Source organism: Chiloscyllium plagiosum, chromosome 10 (assembly GCF_004010195.1).
Source record: "Chiloscyllium plagiosum isolate BGI_BamShark_2017 chromosome 10, ASM401019v2, whole genome shotgun sequence".
NCBI classification, from domain to species: domain Eukaryota; kingdom Metazoa; phylum Chordata; class Chondrichthyes; order Orectolobiformes; family Hemiscylliidae; genus Chiloscyllium; species Chiloscyllium plagiosum.
In genome coordinates, this window is record NC_057719.1 from 5376253 (window position 1) to 5395737 (window position 19485).

Consider the following 19485-nt stretch of genomic DNA (forward strand, 5'->3'; position numbering starts at 1 on the left):
CTTCTTGACCTGCAATCTTCTTCCCGACCTCTCCGGCCTATCACCCTCACCATAACGTCCTTTCACCTATCGCATTCCCAACGCCTCTTCCCCAAGTCCCTCCTCCCTACCTTTTATCTTAGCCTGCTTGGCACACCTTCCTCATTCCTGAAGAAGGACTTATGCCCGGAACGTCGATTCTCCTGCTCCTTGGATGCTGCCTGACCTGCTGTGCTTTTCCAGCAATACATTTTTCAGTACTTGAATTCTAGTCCCAGCTTACTAAGACTCAGAGGCATTTTGTTATCTGTCTGTGAAGGCCATGATTTGAGCTATATGAAATTCTAAAATTTTCTTTGATTGTCTACGTCAGTTTAAAAAAAACCTTAATAGCCATTTTGTCATATTCAGGCATAGGCAACTACCAACAGATATCAATAGATTTTTGACAACTGGGTATTAGTGATGTAGAGCCAGGGTGAGTGGGTGTTATTAGGATATATGTTTGCCAAGGCCTCAGTGAATAATTGAATGGGCTCTAGGGATTGATTGGCCTTTTCCAGTTCCTAAGCTTAAGTCCCAAAATCAAGAACAGGGAAGTCAGCCCTTTTTGCATTCTTTCTTCGGGTGAAAACGCAATGTGAAATTGAAACTAAAAATGTGCTGGTAAAACTCAGCAGGTCTGGCACAATCTGTGGAGAGAGAAACAAAATTAATATTTTGATCCAGTACCACTCTTCTTCTGAATCTTACCTGGATGGCCGATGTGCACAGGGGCACCATGAGCATCCTTCATGTGATGAGTTACTTGCACAACTGCATCGAGCTTCTCCACAGGGATAGGTCGCATAGTGACCACCATGTTACACTGGAAACCACCAACACTGACACATGGAATAGATGTCTGCCGCAGCCAAGGGGAGGGGGTGGAGTGCAGCGTGAAGAAACAGAAATAACATAAAATGGTTTTGCCATCGGGAAATAAAATCTTTGATTTGCCAGCACAGGGCACAAGATTTCATAGGATGCAAGTGAGCAACATCAAGAGGGACATACGTGCAACCACATACCCAGGTTCACACAACTGCTTAGCCTGTTCTAACCTTGGCCAGAGGCCTTTAATCCCCCTTGACCAGCTGTCAGGTGTCCAATGTTTTAGTAATGATTCATTGCCACAGGAAATACAATGAAGTCTGCTGCCTGTTCGGTTAACGTGGCAATATTTTAATACCGAACCAACAGACTATGGTCAGCTGCATGGAGGTGGGATAGTTCATACCTGTAAGAGGAATACATGAGTAAGGCTTGCTTCTCAGCAGTCAGGCTGACAATCAAGTTAGGATTGTCAGTCGGGTTCACAGTGTGGTGTGCTTGCATGTGCCGGATGCTATGTATATTAATACATAGGCACAAAATCAGAAATTGTGGAAAAACTCAGCAAGTCTGGTAGCTTCTATACAGAAAAAGCAGAGATAACATTTTGCACCCAATGACCCTTCTTCAGACCCTTCCCAGCAAGTTCTAATTTTGTTTCTGATTTCCAGCAGTTCTTTGTTTGTTTATTAACAAATACAGCCATCTTCTTTGTGAACAGAAAGAACATGTACATTGACTGCACCTGTTTTAACTCAGTGTAAAGCTAATAGACATTCTCTGGGTCATTTCCCAGGGCAGTGTCTTGACCACAGTCACTTTGCCTTGTTTAAAACGTAAACAAAACATGGCAGTTGGCTATCAGTCATCATCTAACTGGTGCATTTGTCATGGCAGTGCCACTACCAATCAAAATACACTTGTCAACCAATCAGCATTCTCCAGTCACAAAATACAAATGTTGTTTCCCTTTATATTGGTATTTCTTATGAACTGCCTTGATGCGTACAATTAAGAGAAGTTTTGACAATGTGTAGCAATTGTCTTATACATTACTGGTCTGGGCCTGTGCATTAATAGTCTAGTAACATCAACTGTTCTACTAGTCTCTCCTATCTAACATCATGAGCAACAAGGACTAATTAATTTAACATAAAGTGTGAGAAAGAACAATCTTTAACCCTACCTTGAAAGCACTGATGTTGCGTCCTTGTTCAATGTTTCTTACTGGAATGTCAGCCTCGAGGAGAGCGCTCTCAAAGGAAAAGCTGCATCCCAGGTAAAATGTAACCATGTCCTTTAACTGCTCAGTGTATTCTACAAGGCTGCTCAGATTGCCTGCGATGTTTCCTCTCTCATATTTGATGTACTGTGGGCAATCAGTTCTAAAGCCAAATTGTAATGTTAGAGTTTATTTCAATATTTTTGTTTCAAGTAGTCCTATTAAATGAATTAAATTAGTAGGTGGATTGCTCTGGGAAGGGTTGAGGCTCCAATACAAAACAACAACTTTGAAAAGAGCAACAAAGTCATTGAGTTAAGTCATTAGTGAGGACACAGGTATAGCAATAGCCTTTTCAGTCCCTTAAACCTATATCATTAGTCGACTGGATCATGACTGTTCCATACCGTAACTCCATTTACCCTTTAGTTCCACATCCCTGGATAATCTGACAGAAGAACATGGATCAGTCACAGTATTGATTTGCTTTAATAACTCTTTGGGGTAGATTTTTCCACAATTTTTCCAGAAATGCATATTAACTCTTGAATGGTTTATCTCTGAATTTAAATTTATATTCTGTCACTTGGATTCTAGCACCAGATCTAATAGATTCTATCGAACTCATCAACTTCTCTAATCACCTTAGCAATTCAATTAGATCAACCCTCCATCCTCTGTATTGAATTAATGTTCAGGTCAATATAGCTTTTGGTTTTAAGAGCCTGCACTCTCGAGGAAGAACATGAAAAAGGATAGAAACTCAATCTTGCCCAGGGTGTTAGAAGGATGGAGTTCAGATTTTGACTTAACAGCATTCACTACTCACAATGTCCTCTCCCTTACATTGTCAAGACAAAATGTAGACTGGAGGACCACTTTGCAGAACACCTCTGTTGTCCATAGGAATGACCCGGACCTCCCAGTTGCTCGCTATCTCAATAATCCACCTTGCTATCATGTTAACATGGGCTTGCTGTGATGTTCAAATGAAGATCAGCACCTCATTTTCCACTTAGGAACTCTGCAGCCTCGAGGTCTCAGCAGTGAATGCCATAACTTTCAAAACTGACCACATTATGTCTGCTCTCTATTTTTCTTACATTTCACCCCTCCCCTCCACTTACCCCCAACCGTTACCCAGCCCTATCTTGCTTGTGTCTTGTTTTCTTCATTCTTTTTAGGAAGAGCCTATTTGCTCTCTTTCACACCTTAGCTGACACCCATTTTACATCTTTTTCTCTTTTACCATCATCAACAACCCTATTATCTTTTGTCCTGGGCCTCTCCGCCATCTGCTTCCTTGCACCTCCTCCACTTCTGTCAAAAGTATATAAAAAGAAACATTTCCCAACATCTTTTAGTTCTAAAGAAGAGTTATACTGGGCTCAAAACACTAAATCTGTTTTCTCTCTCCATGGATGCTGCTAGATCTACTGCATCTCAGACACCCAGCAACCACAGTATATTGCTTTAATTCAGTTTATAGTTACATAATTTCTTTGGTGTTGCAAATTATTTGAGAAATATCCCATAGCCAATTCAACAATAACTTATCTTTCAAATTTATTGATGCTTATTTTAGTGTATTTGACACAACATTTAATCACTAATAACTTTACTTGATTGTTATTTCTTTAAAAAAAACCTCAATGCTTGATGAGGGGTATATTGACTCCAAAAGGGTAAAGTATCATTTTAGGCTTGTCAGAAAAGCTGAACTGCATAGGTTAAAAAGAACATTGGCAGCATGGATATAATACTGGGGTCGTGGTAAACCTCTGCTTTCCAGACCTCAGAAAGGTATACAGTGAGATATCCCCAGGTTAGTACATGGTATTGTTGCTTTGCTTGACGAACATTACACACTTATATTAGTGCAAACAGGCTATCATTTTAAAATACAGGCGATAAAACTTTAGAGTACTGTGAACTGTGAGGAGGCTGGTGATAAATGGGAAGTGGGCATAAGCTAAGGGAATGAGCAAACCTGTATTCTTTATGTGTGTTATCAACTGAGCCATGGCTGATTTTGAATGCTGGATCTCCTGATATCTTAAGTGGCTGAACCTTTGGCCTGACATTTTAAATAAATAACAATATTCTCCTTTGACTGGAGTTCTTAACTGATTTAGGGTCAAACTCCAATGATACTGCCAGCTAAATCAACTGACTATTCTTTAGTAGTTTGTCTGAAAAAAGTAAAGGAATCAAACATTAAAAAATTCTTTAATCCCAGATTAATGTGTCTGGTTTTTGGAATTTGTCATGAGGACTTAAATGTGAAATCCTTTTACTGTTTATAAGTCACTATAAATTACCCACCTATGTTAATGTAGATTGAATTGCAAGAAACAATCAGAGAGTTTAATTACAGGTTAATATACCACTGATTTATCTCAGTTTAGACTAAGGAAGGTTCCAGTAGCTTTTTCCCTTTCGCCCTGATTTTTTTTCTGTTATTTTCCTGAAGGTGATCAACTATGGTTAGTTTATAATTTCAGAGGGGCTGAGCACATTCCCAAACTGCATTTTTGTGAGCCTGTTAGTGTTGGTTGGCTACTAGACTTTGAAAGGCATCACAACTGGCCATATTACCATCCCTATTCCCTTCCAGCAGGAGTCACCAAATTAAGATTATGAGCAGCAATCTCGGCAGTTTTTCTTTGGAAAAGCTTTCCTGCCTGTCTCTTCCTGACCTGGGACATAATGTTATTTGAAATACTCCAATTTCTATCCAAGGCTGAAATCAGCTGACTGGGCCAGGTCCTTCTGGTTGGCATGGTTCAGGGCTGTATTGGGTGATGACATCCATTTATCAGTAATGTCTTGGAGGGAAATTATTGATCTGTTGCTAACATGTCAAAATACCTGCATTTTGGTATTGTAGATCCACAATTACTAAATACCTGAGTGGCTACTTTCAGGGAGCTATGGACTTGAACCCCAAGATCCCTTTGTACATCAATGTTGTTCAGGGTTCTGCCATTTCTGCCATGTATTCTAAAAGGCATTAAGTGGACAAGTCACCAGGTCCAGATGGAATCTATCCAGGTTACTGAGTGAAGCAAAAGAGGAAATATCTGGAGCTTCAACAGATATCCTTGGGTCAAACACAACAGATTATTTATTACCAAATTGGAGTCAAGTCCAAACACTTTAGACTAGGGAAATACAGACAAGGTGTTTATGAATCTACCTGATATCAGAACTGGTGCTGAGTGGTGGAGAACTCCACTCGCCAGGTTTACTCCTGTACAGTAATGGTAGTGGTCCGCTATTTGCCAAGCAAAATTGCTCGAAGTCATCAGCAAATTTCTTGTCCAATATCACAATGTTGGCTTGCTTGAAACCTTTTGTGAATAAAGATGAGGAATTATCTCCAACAGCCAAACCTTCCAAAATACCAAGTAAGCAGCAAACTTGCTGGACTGAATTTTCTCATAAGCAGCAAACAAATTGCACCAGTTAAACTGGCATCTGTTGAAAGAACATAGAACATAAGCACAGGAATGGGCCTTTCGTCCCATGGTGTTGTGCCGAACATGACGCCTAATTAAACTAATCCCTTTTGCCTGTCTTTGGGCCATATCTCTCCATTCCTTGTATATTTATGTGCTTATCTAAAAGTCCCTTAAAAAAATTCTGACCGTCAACCCTATGAACACATCTTATCATTTTATAGATTTCTTTCAAGTCTTCTCTCAGCTCCACCACTCCAGAGAAATCAACCTGTTTTTCTAGCCTCTCCTTATAGCTAATATCCCCTAATCCAGGCATCCCAGTAAACCTCTTCTGCACCCTCTCCAAAGCCTCCATATCCTACCTGTAATGTGATGTCAAATTTAAATACAATACTCTTGAATGTGTCCTAACCAAAATCTTATAAAGTTGCAACATGACATCCTGGCTCTTGTACTCAGTTCCCCGACCAATAAAGGCAAGCACAACATATGCCTTCCTTGCCATCCTATTTACTTGAGTGGCTACTTTCAGGGAGTTATGAACTTGAACCCCAAGATCCCTTTGTACATCAATGCTATTGAGAGTCCTGCCATTTCTGCCATGTGTTCTAAAAGGCATTAAGGTGGACAAGTCCCCAGGTTCGGATGGGATCTATCCAGGTTACTGAGGGAAGCAAGAGAGAAAATAGCTGGGGCTTTAACAGATATATTTGCAGCATCCCTGAACACGGGTGAGGTCCCAGAGGACTGGACAATTGCTAATGTTGTGCGTTTGTTTAAGTAGGGTAGCAGGGATAATCCAGGTAATTACAGACTTCTGAGCGCGACATCAGTGGTAGGGAAGTTGCTGGAGAAGATACTAAGGGATAGGATATATAACGATTTGGAAGAAAATGGGCTTATCAGTGATAGGCAGCATGGTTTAGGTGTCATATACATGGTCTTTAGTAAGGCTTTTGATAAAGTCCCCCATGGTAGGCTGATGAAGAAGGTGAAGTTGCATGGGGTACAAGGTGTTCAAGCTAGATGGATAGAGAACTAGTTGGACAATAGGAGACAGAGAGTAGTAGTGGAAGGGAGCTTCTCAAAATGGAGACCTATGCCAGTAGTGTCTCACAGGGATCCGTGCTGGAAGCACTGTTGTTTGTGATATACATGAAATGATTTGGAGGAAGGTATAGGTTGCCTCATTAGCAAGTTTGCAGATGACACTAAAATTGGTGGAGCCGATACTGAAGGGGACTATCAGAGAATACAGCAGAATCTAGATAGATTGGAGAGTTGGGCAGAGAAATGGCAGATGGAGTTCAATTTGGACAAATGCGAGGTGATGCATTTTGGAATATGCAATTCAAGAACGAACTATACAGTAAAGGGAAAAGTCCTGGGGAAAATTGATGTATAGAGAGATCTGGTTTTCAGGTCCATTGTTCCCTGAAGGTGGCAATGCAGGTCAGTACAGTGGTCAAGAAAGCACACGACATGCTTTCCTTCATCGTACGGGGTATTGAGTAAATGAGTTGGCAGGTCATGTTACAGTTGGATCAGACTTTGATTCGGCCACATTTGGAATACTGCATACAGTTCTGGTTGCCATATTACGAAAAGGATGTGGATGCTTTGGAGAGGGTGCAGAGGAGGTTCACCAGGATGTTGCCTGGTATGGAGGATGCTAGCTATGAGGAGAGGTTGAATATATTAGGTTAATTTTCATTGGAAAGGAGGAGATTGGGGGGTCCTGATTGAGAGGTGGACAGGGTGGATAGCAAGAAACTTTTTCCCAGAGTAGAGGACATAATTACGAGGGGCCACGAGTTCAAAGTGAGAGGGGAAAAAGTTTAGGGGAGATATGAGTGGAAAGTTCTTCACGCAGAAGCTGGTTAGTGCCTGGAATGTATTGCCAGTGGAGGTGGTCGGGATAGGAACAATAGCATCATTTAAGATGTATCCAGACAAATATATGAATGGGCAAGGAGCAAAGGGATATAGATCCTTAGAAAATAGGTGGCAGGTTTAGATAGAAGATCTGGATTGGCACAGGCTTAGAGGGCTGAAGGGCCTGTTCCTGTGTTGTGAGGTTCTTTGTTCTTTGTTGTATTAACTGTATACTTTTACTTAACATTTAATTTCCCAAAGGGTAGCATCTCACACTTACCAGGATTATATTCTAATGAGCTGCATAACTAAAGTAGAGAGGATTCTCAGGTATATCAACAAAAATGATCACAGCTGGGAAGATGTGGTTAATTAAAGAGGTTGTAAGGCAGGAGAGAAATATAATAAAATGGAAATGATAAACAGGCCATGACAGAAAGGGACAGAGAGCACATCTATGAGTCAATCAACAAATAAGACTAGAAGTTACAAACATAATAAAGAAGAAAACCAAAGGCTCTCCATCAAAATGCACACAGCATTTGAAATAACACAGATGAATAGGTGCTTGTTTCCATTTACTCTACGTACAATCTTATATCATTACTGAGATATGGTTACAGGATACCATACATTGGAACCTGAATATTGAAGAGTATACATCATTTACAAAGTTAGGAAGCTAGAAAAAGGAGAATGTGTGACTCTGTTGATTAATGATGGTATTAACACAATCAAGAGAGATTATCGAAGTTCCGGAAACCAGGGGATAGAAACATATTGGATAGAGATGAGAAACAATTCGTACCTTCTTGACATTTTTAAAAGAAGTAAGTAATTCAGTCCTCAAACTCACCCTGCCATTCAATAAGATCATGGCTGATCTGACTGCAGCCTACACTCATATTTGCTGTTTTACAGATGGATAAAAAAAAGCTGCAGGAATCAGTAAAACTAAAAACTGCAAGGTGAAAATGATGACTTGCAGGAAAGCAACATCCCACATTATGCAATGTTTCAGACAAGGAAAATGTTGCAGGAAGATCCAATTCTGCAACTGTTTACCCGAGATATTGATTTATAGACTGACTATGAAATGGACCTCTCCCTGATTTAGATACAATTAAAACATATCAAGCAGAAATCTGTGATGCTGTAACTATTATCTTACAAAACAAAATAGATAATCCTGTGGATGTAATTGATAATGTTTCTCTATTGTTCTGCCTCTCTGTTGTAATGAGATGAAGTCGACATACAATATCACACAAGATGGAGCAAGGAAAGAGGTGGGCATAAGTCCCCCAAGCGCAGTTATAAGAGTATTCACAATCATGAACCCTTTCTGCAATTGAAGTTAAAGCCTCCTGTGAAAACTGGATTGTATTAACATAGGGTTCCCCTGACTCTTATATTGACAGCATTTCTCATTTTCATGTCAGGTCAGTATCAAAACCAGGAATAGCACGCAAGCATCAGAGATTCAGAACTGGTTTAATCGAACGAGTTTAAAAAGTGAATTTAGCTGTGAATAATATGAACCTTGAAATAACTCCACAGAGATAGGTATCTCATCAAGTCACCCTTTATTCACATGTGCATAGTACTTCATACTGGTCCGGCTTCCTTAGAGCCATCTTTCAGAGTGCTACAGAACTTATGATATGTCTGTTTATATCTGTCATCCAGGGCTCCCTGATTTGACAGTGTAAACAATCCCAATCAGAGAACTCACATTCTATGAGTTGAAAATGGCTGATTTCATTACAATTAGGACATCCTTCCCTTTCTAAGTCAGGGGATGTAGGCCTGTTCTTTTTCTTGTAGCCCTTCCTACAGCGTTATCACACCAGATCTGGTTCCTTCAACTCAGCCTCAGATACAGGCCACATGTACCAGATTGGAGCCTGTCTCTAGAGCCTGGTGCGTCTTGGAAGAAATTCATCCTCTTTTTCAGGTAATAAAGGCAGAGAGGCTGTGATATCCACTGTGTCCATCTCATACTCGGAGGTTTATGGGCAGCACGGTGGCACAGTGGTTAGCACTGCTGCCTCACAGCGCCAGAGACCCGGGTTCATTTCCCGCCTCAGGCGACTGACTGTGTGGAGTTTGCACGTTCTCCCCGTGTCTGCGTGGGTTTCCTCCGGGTGCTCCGGTTTCCTCCCACAGTCCAAAGATGTGCAGGTCAGGTGAATTGGCCATGCTAAATTGCCCATAGTGTTAGGTAAGGGGTAAATGTAGGGGTATGGGTGGGTTGCGCTTCGGCGGGTCGGTGTGGACTTGTTGGGCCGAAGGGCCTGTTTCCACACTGTAATGTAATGTAATGTAATGTAATGTTTCTTTGATGCTATCCCATGGGTTCCAACAGCCTTTCCGTCTGTTCTGAGCGGCTGCGTATGCTTTGTGCTCGCCCTGTTTACAAGTTTGCAGCTTTCATGTGGCCCATATGCTTGTTCAGGAACACCTGATCTACCAGAACTTTGTATGTCATGAAATCATGTCACCATACCTTTTATCCACACAGTGCTATTCTATGGTTTCAGCACCAAACCTCATCCTGAACTAAATTATTTCTCTCACTCAGAGGGATCTTGCATCTGGCATTGGTGTTCCTGATGCCATTTCACCTTTTCCCCCACCCAGGTTCAGGAAGATCAGATTTAACTTGGTCCATTATCAACTCTACGAAAGCTATCCCTGTAGTTGCATGATGGGTGGTCTGATAATCAAATAGGAACCGGGACAGTTTGTATCAAGTGAAGCTGTAAACTGTTTCTTATTTCTGCCTTCAAACTTTGGACTGCTCTTTCCACCAGATCATCAGGCTATGGATTGTATGGAGCTGGTAAATGATGGCCTGTTGTCTGTGACCAACACTTCCAGGAGCATGTGTATTGCAAGTGAAGTTCACAGCTTTTCTATCACTGTCCCTTTGTTTGATGAATGAATTCTATGCATATCCAACCAATTTGAGTGGACAATGATGAAGAATGTTGAGCCATTAAGGGCCACTACAGTTGACATGTAACCAAGTCCAAGGTTTACCTGCTCATTCCCACGAATGTAGGGAAACTGCTGGCAGTAACATCTGTCCTTATTGGCACTCTGGCCATTGCCCCACCAATGTGGCTATGTCTGCATCCAATCTTGGAAACCAACATCTTCATTTTGGACACCCTTGGATGAGCCTGGTGGAGTTCAGCCATTTGCTGGCATCGGCCTTTGCTTGGGACAATCACTCTTGCTGTCCACAATAAAATGCCATCCTCTACAGTGATCTGACCTCGCTGGGTGAAAAGGTTTTAATTCTGATTGTGATGGCCCTTTTGTTTCTCCCATCACCAACTGCTGTTTTAGTTTAGCCAAAACCAGATCTTTTTGAGTCCACAGCCTGATATTGTCAGAAGTGACCAGAACCGTGTCCAAAAGTATTAAAACCAAAGTGGAGTCTTCCAGCGGTGGCACCACCAGTGGCAGATGTGGCAGCTGGAGGCAGCTAATGGCATCTGCATTTGCTACTTGGCCTCCAGGACAGTTTCCAACTTGTAACTGTATGCACTTAGAATGAGAGCCCACTGCTGAACTCAACCTGAAGCAATCGGTGGTATGGCTTTGTACTCTTTGAGTAACCCTCGCCAGGGTTTGTGGTCTGTTACTATTACAAATTTATATCCGTAAAGGTATTAGTAAAACTTTCTCATGCCAAAGATAACTTCCATATCTTCCTTCTTTATCTGGGTGTATTTGCACTCTATATCAATCAAAGTCTGGGAAGCAAACACTATTGGGTGTTCCTCTTTATTGGGCCATCTGTGAGTCAACACTACAGTGATACCGCATGGGAGGCATTGCATGTCTTGCTTGGGATCATAATGTGTTAACACCTTAGATGATGATAGCTGCTTCTTCACTTCCCTAAAGGTTATATCTTGGCTATGAGATCATTTCCAAGGCTAACCATTTTTCAATAGCAGTTACAAGGATGCCAGGATGGAGGCCAGGTTACATATGAACATTCCATAATAATTCACCAATCCATGGAAAGACCTAAGTTCCAGTTGAGATGTGGGAGCTGGGGCATGTTTGATCACCGCCACTTTATCTTCCAATGGGTATGACCCGTCTTATCGACTCTGTAGTCCAAGCAAGTTCCTTCTGGTGCCTGGTGTCTCTTCTATGGCATATGCCTGCCTGGGAGAAACATCTAAGGACTATATCCAAGTTCTCTAAATGCTCTTTATTGTATTCCCAGTCATTAGCATGCCTTCCAGATAAATGGCAAGCTGTGGTAGGCCTTGTAAAATGTTCTCCATTGTCCGCTAAAAAAAGGCACAGGCTGACAACACCCCAAATGGCTGTCTTGGAACAAATTCTTATAGATGTTAGTTCTAGTGTACTTCTGGGAATCCTCATCTAACCGCATTCACAGGTACGCATGGCTCAAGTCCAGTTTTGTGAAGGACACATCCCACCCCTCCCAACTAGTTTTGCTTATAAATTGTCTGCGAAGGACTGGATATTTATTTAGTTGTGAGAAGCAGGGTACCATTTGTTTAAAATGCCCACAAAGGCAAACTGACCCATCAACCTTCATAATCGATACAATGGGTGCTGCCATTTCACAAACCGTATTGGTTTTATGATTCGTTTGCCTTCCACTTTCTGCTTTCTTCCTCTACTTTTCCCCATAAAGCATATGGCACAGGGCGGACCTTGCTGAATTGTGGAATATCTTTGTGGTCAACATGCAAGGTGGCTCCTTTGATAGTCCCTCGACCTTCCTGAAAAACCTCCAATTATTTAATTAGGACTTCACTCAGGCAGCCATTTTCTAATTGAAAAATGTTGAGCCATTTTCAACCAATTTCACCCTATCAGGTTTGGGCCTGAGCCTTTTACAACAATCAGTGGTAACTGAACCAACTGCTTCTCATACAAGACCGCAACCAAAGTTATACCCTTAATCTATAAACATTCCCAGCTACTGTATAGGTTTTCAGCCTAGTCAAAGTTTTATGCAAACTGAAGGGTTGGAATCCAGAGCAAATTTTGTTACAGACTGGTCCTTCGACACTCAAACTGCTGTGCTGGTATGAACCTTCATTTGAACTGAGTGATTATTTAACCAAATGTTTATTCTGATTTGGATGTTGCTAAGCAACTTAACAGTTCCAAACCAAATGCAGGTGGACTTTCCAGGGTGTACACTTTCCTGGATACCAGCCTATGACTTTTCTTACTCAATTCAGGCCGAATGCGACTCTTTTGTGGATTCGACTTTTCATACCAGTAGCAACTAAAATAGCTTGCTAGCCCAAATCCTGAAGAAAATGTTAACTGTTTGGGCGAGGCTTGGCTTCGTTTGGGTTTTGCTGTGGGGTGACCTAGAGTCGCTCTGTTCTGGATATGTTCTGAGTGAGGCTCTGTAACTGTCTTCACTCATGTTGTGTTCCCCAAGCTCAGTAAGCCTCATGAGGGTGCCCACCTCCACTCGCATACACTGCAACTCTTGCTCCACTTGCTGTAATTTCTAATGACAAAGCCAGTTGTACTGCTTGTCTGAAGTTCAACTGGGCTTCAGCTAGTATGCACATTTGCATGGTTACATCATTAGAGTTATAGACTAATACAGCATTGGGCCCTTCAGCCCAAACTGGTCTATGCTGACCATGGTGCCCACTCAGCTAGTTCCAAATTGCCCGCACTTAGTCCATTTTTCTCTAAACCTTTCCCATCCATGTATCTATCCAAATGTTGTTTAAATGTTCCTATTACACCTGCTTCAACCACTTTTGCCAGCAGTCCATTCCATATATGCACCATGCTTTGCATGAAGAAGTTGCCCCTCAGGTCCTTCTTAAATCTTTCCCCTCTCATCTTAAACCTATGCCCTCCAGCTTACAATTCCCCATCACTAGGAAAAAGACTATATGCTTTCATCCTATTGATTTTACACACCTCAGTAAGGTCACCTCTCCTACGTTCCAAGGAATAAAGTCCTATCCTGGCCAACCTCTCCCTATAACTCAGGCCTACTAGTCCTTACAAAATGCTCATAAATATTCTTTGCACTCTTTCCAGTTTAACTATGCCTATCCTACAATAGGGTGACCAAAACTGTACACAATACACCAAGTGTGGCCTCACTAACGACTTATACAACTGTAATATAACATCCCAACTCCTATACTCAAGGCCAGCAGGCTAAATGCCTTCTTCACCACCCTGTCTACTTGTGATGCCATTTTCAAAGAACCTCTGTCCCACAACACTCCTCAGAACCTTACCATTTACTATGTAAGTCTTACATTCATTTGACTTTCCCACATCTGTATTGAACTCCATTTGCCAATCCTCAGCCCACTTCCCCATCTGAACAAGATCATTCCTCCTCTATCAATGATACCTCCTAATTTTGTATCACCCGCAAACCTATTAATCATGCCTCGTATATTTACATCCGGATCATTTATGTAAATAACTAATAACATTAATCCTATATATTAAACAGTCTCTGTGCACCTCATTAAAGGCGAAATCAAAGTCACATGCCTCTGCCAGTCGTTTTCACCTCGTCAAAAATCCAGACGCAGATCCCCTAGTTCTTGCATTGCTGAGTAAAACCGATAGCATCTCAGAATTAGAGGTGGTTTGGGTCATAACATTCCTTAACTAAATCTGTCAACTCTTGAAATGCTTTCGTATCTGGTGCCTCAGGCATTAGGTGCCTAATAACTGAAAAAGCTGCAGGTCCGCAAGCTGTCAGGAGAATTACTCGGTGCTTTTCATCTGTTTCAATGTCATCTGGCCAGAGAAAATAGCGCATTCTTTCCACATACTAGGCCCAGTTTTTGACAACAGGATCGAACAAGCCTTACTTCCCAAATAATGGCATGACACCAGAAACACTTACACTAAATCAAAGATGCCTATTGCGAGCAAATCTCTTCAGGATTGTATTTTTTTCTCTCATTGCTACTGACATAACTCCACAGAGGCCGGTATCCCATCACCAAGTCACCCTTTATTTGCTTAGATTAGATTAGTTACAGTGTGGAAACAGGCCCTTTGGCCCAACAAGCCCACACCGACCCTCCGAAAAGCAACCGACGCAGACACATTCCCCTACATTTACCCCTTCACCTAACACTACGGGCAATTTTAGCCTGGCCAATTCACTTAACCTGCACATTTCTGGACTGTGGGAGGAAACCGGAGGAAACCCACGCAGACACAGGGAAAATGTGCAAACTCCACACAGACAGTTGCCTGAGACAGGAATTGAACCCAGGTCTCAGGCACTGTGAGGCAGCAGTGCTAACTGCTGTGCCACTGTGCCGCCCATGTGAATAGTGCTTGATATAGGTCTGGCTTCCACAGCGCCAGCTCTTAGAGTATTATAGAACCTCTGATGATGTGATATATACGAATTTATTCTCAATTGCTCCGCCTCCACGGCATCTGCTCCCAGGAGGACCAGTTCCATCACAGAACACACCAGATAGCCTCCTTCTTCAAAGACTGTAATTTCTCCTCCCACGTGGTTGATAATGCCCTCTAGCACATCTTATCCCCCTCCTGCACCTCCGCCCTCGCACCCACCCCTCCAACCGCAAGGACAGAACTCCCCCGGTCCTCACCTTCCACCCCATCAACCTCTGTATACATTGCATCATCCTCTGTCATTTCCGCCACCTACAAACAGACCCCACCACCAGAGATATATTTCCCTCCCCACTCCTATCTGATTTCCGTAAAGACCATTTCCTTGACGACTCTCTTGTCAGGTCCACGCCCCCCCATTAACCCACCCTCCCCTCCTGATACCTTTCCCTTCCACCGCAGAAATTGCAAAACCTGTGCCCAAACCTACCTCCTCACCTCTGTCCAAGGCCCCAAAGGAGCTTTCAACATCCATCAGAGTTTTACCGACACTTGCATACATCATTTAGGGTATCTGTTGCTCCCGATGCAGCCTCATCTACATTGGGGAGACAGGACGCCTACTTGCAGAATGCTTCAGAGAACATCTCCGGGACACCCGCACCGACCAACGCCACCACCTCATGGCCGAACACTTCAACTCCCCCTCCCAGTCCACCAAGGACATGCAGGTCGTAGACCTCCTCTATCGCCAAACCCTAACTACTTGACAGCTGGAGGAAGAACGCATCATCTTCTGCCTTGGGACCCTCCAACCACACGGCATCAATGTGGATTTCACCAGTTTTCTCATTTTCCTTCCCCCCACCTTATCCCAGATCCAATCCCCCAACTCGGCACTGCCCTAATCACCTACCCTACCTGTCCATCTTCCTTCCCACCTATATTGTTCACCCTCTCATCTGACCTATCACCATTACCCCTATCTCCATCTACCTATCACACTCTCAGCTACCTTCCCCCTCCCATTTATCTCTCAGCCCCCCGGCCCACAAGCCTCATTCCTGATGAGAGCTCTTGCCCAAAACGTCAATTCTCCTTCTCATTGGATGCTGCCTGACCTGCTGTGCTTTTCCAGCACCAAACTCTCGACCCTGCATCTGAGTCATACCTCCTTTTTTCTGGACAAAGCCTCAATATCTCTTGTTATCCAGGGTTCTTTATTCCTGTCAACCTTGCTTTTCACCCTCACAGGAACATATAGACCTTGAACTCTAGCTATCTCACTTTTGTTAGAGGTCCCTTTGCTTACAAATAAACAACTCCAATAAACCCCTGCAAGGTCCTGTCTAATTCCATCAAAATTCACTCTGTCTTAATTTAGAATATGAACCTGTGGAACAGTTTTGTCTCTCTCCATAACTATTTTAAAATTAATAGGATTATGGTCACTGGTCCCAAAGTGTTCCCCCTCTGTCACCTCCATCACCTGTCCTGCCCTATTTCCCAAGAGTAGGTCATGTTTTGTCCCTTCCCAAGTAGGACCCTCTATATATCTTGAGGAAACTTTCCTGAACACACTTCAGAAATTCCATCCCATCTAGGCCCTTAATGCTAAGGCAGTCCCAGTCTATGTTAGGAAAATTAAAATTCCCTCCTTCAACAACTCTATTGCTCCTACAAGTCTCCCCAATCTCCCTGCATATTTGTTCTTCTAATTCCAGTTGACTATTTGGGCGCCTATAGTACAACCCCAATAACGTCACCATCCCCTTCTTATCTTGTAGCTCCATCCACAAAGCCTCACTGGATGATTCTTCAGTTATTTCATCTCTGATTACTGCTGTGATACTCTCCTTAATCAAAAATACAACTCGCCCTCCCCTCCTTCCAACACCTCTGTCCCGCCTAAAGCACCTGTACCCTGGCATATTGAGCTGCTAGTCCTGTCCCTCTCTTAGTCATGTTTCTGTAAAGGTTATGATATCCCAGTCCCATGTACCTATCCACGCCCTGAGTTCATTGGCTTTACCTGTATGCCCTCTTACATTGAAATATATGCAATTTAATCGAACAGCCATTCCTTGCTCCCTGTCGTTTTCCAGCCTGAGCTGTCTCTTCACTTTACTGTTGTAATTTTAAACAGGTTACATGAGCTCCCTGAGAACACAACAACAGGCCAATGAGTCTTGCAGATTTAAGGAGTTACCTGTGGACATCAACAGCTAAAGGCTTCCAGAGACTAGGCCTTGACCAGTCAGGTCACTTGTTATCTTCTGACAAAAGCACCAAGCACAGACATTATTGTTTCTGACACTGGAATCAATAAAGTACTTGTTTTAATTTGTATCTGACAAAATAGAAAAGATTGTCTGGGAAAAAAAATTAATTGACCACAAACAAAATCTATCAATCCAACTATACAAAGGAGGTTGTACACAAACAAAATTTGAAGAATGTTGTTGTAATATTCAAATTTGATATAATTCTAAAAGGAAGAAATATTAAGCAAGTTACTGATGAGAAACTTTTTTTCTTAAAGCACAAACAAACAAAATTTGGTAATGCTTGGTACCATAAAATATACGAACAGAATTATGCCATTCGGCCCATCAAGTCTGCTCTGCCATTCAATCATGGCTGATATGTTCTCAATCATAGTCCCTGCTTTCTCCCCATAACCCTACAGCCTCTTACCCATCAAGAGCCTATTTGTCTTAAATACACTCAATGAGTTGGCCTCCACAGCCGTTTGTGGCAATGATCTCCACAGACTCACCACTATCTGGCTGAAGAAATTCTTCATTTCAGTTCTAAAGAGTTATCTATGAATTCTGAGACTGTGCCCTTGGGTCCTAGACTTTCCTATTAGTAGAAACAATTTTTTCACATCCATTCTATCCAGACCTGTAAGCTTCAATCAGATACCTCCTCCTCCTTTTAAATTCCATTGAGTACAGACCCAGAGTCCTCAAACCCTCCTCATATGACAAGCCCTTCAATTCCTTGGTTCACTGCTCTGAAACAGATCCCCTTCAATACCAGCACATCCATCCTTAGATATGGGGGCCAAAGCTGCTCAAAATATTCTAAATGCAGTCTCAGTATAGCATTATACAGCCTCAGTAGTACATCCCTGCTCTTGTATTCTAGCCCACTTGAAACAAATGCTAACATTGCATTTGCCTTCTTGTCAACTGAACCTGTGTGTTCACCTTAAGAGAATCCTGAACTAGAACTCACAGGTTCCTTTGTGGCTCAGATTTCTGCCAATTGCCCAAGTCCCTCTGTTGCCTCTCCACTTCCTCAACACTAAATGCTCCTCCAGCTATCTTTGTGCCACCTGCAAACTTAGCAACAATGTTCTCAGTTCCTTTGTCCAGATCGTGAATGTATAACATGAATAGGTGTGGTCCGAACACTGACCTCCGTGGAACTCCAGTAGTCATTTGTTGTCATCCTGAAAAAGACTCCTGTATCCCTAATGTATTATTTTTGCCAGTTAGCCAATCTTCTATCCATGCCAGAACTTGCCCCTAACACCAGGGACTCTTATCTTAATTCGCAGTCTTCTGTGTGGCACATTGTCAATGACCTTCTGGAAATCCAAACAGATCCCTCCATTGCTCTCCTTTGTTTAACTTGCTCAAAGAACTCTAACAGATTTGTCATGTATGACCTCCACTTGATGAAATCGTTCTGACTCTGCCCCTATTTTATCATTGACTCCCAAGTACTCCTGCAATCTTATCCTTAAAGTTTTCCCAATGGCTCTGTCAGGCTAACTGGCCTAGAGTTTCCTGTCTTCTGCTTCCCTTCCTTATTAAACAGGGGTGTTACATCACCCATTTTCCAGTCCTCTGGGAGCCTTCCTGACCAAGTGATTTTTTTTATTCATTCAAAGGATGTGGACATCTTTGGTTGGCCACCAAGCATTGCTCATCTCTAATGAGCACGGTAACTCAGTGGTTAGCACTGCTACCTCACAGTGCCAGGGACCTGGGTTCAATTCCTTGGGCCACTATCTGTGCGGAGTTAACACGTTCTCCCTGTTTCTGTGTAGATTCCGGGTGCTCTGGTTTCCTCCCACAGTCCAAAGATGTGCAGGTCAGGTGAATTGGCCATGCTAAATTGCCCATGGTGTTAGGTCCATTAGTCGGGGGTAAATGTAGGGGAATGGGTCTGGGTGGGTACTCTTCAGAGGGTTTGTGTGGACTTGTTGGGCGAAGGGCCTGTCCCCACACTGTAGGGAATCTAATTTAATCTAATTGTCCAGAGGGCAGTCCTGAGTCAACCACATTGCTGTGGGTCTGGAATCACATGTAGGCCAGATCAGGTGAGGATGGTTGATTTCCTTCTCTGAAGGACATTAGTGAGGACAAGTTTTACTGACAATCAACAATGGTTTCATGGATATTGGTAGATTCTTAATTCCAGATTTTTTTAATTGAATTCAAATTCCACTTTCTGCCATGATGGGATTCAAGTCCGGGTCCCTAGAACATTAGTTGAGATTCTGGATGAATTGTCTAGTGACAATAACCTTTGCCTCCCGAGTCCTGCAAGATCACCACCAATGCCTCCACAATCTCTTCAGTTATCTACTTCAGATATTGGGAGTGTAGTCTAAGTCATACAGCACATAAATAGACACTTTGGTCCAACTCATCTGCGCCAATCAGATATCCT

General features: G+C 42.5%; 1 protein-coding gene across 5 annotated transcripts in view; it reads right to left on the minus strand.

The window, feature by feature from the left end:
* Window positions 1-19485, minus strand: part of dglucy (D-glutamate cyclase) — a 123253-nt gene that overhangs the window by 41789 nt on the left and 61979 nt on the right. For all 5 annotated transcript variants that reach the window (XR_006312687.1, XM_043696939.1, XM_043696936.1 and 2 more), the window contains exons 3-5: window positions 5274-5427; window positions 2039-2237; window positions 733-883 (exon numbers count right to left, since the gene is read on the minus strand). Coding sequence is in view for 4 of the 5 variants with exons in the window: in XM_043696939.1 (XP_043552874.1) it covers window positions 733-883; window positions 2039-2237; window positions 5274-5427 (504 nt within the window). In the remaining variant the exon portion in view is untranslated. The remainder of the gene's footprint in view (window positions 1-732; window positions 884-2038; window positions 2238-5273; window positions 5428-19485) is intronic.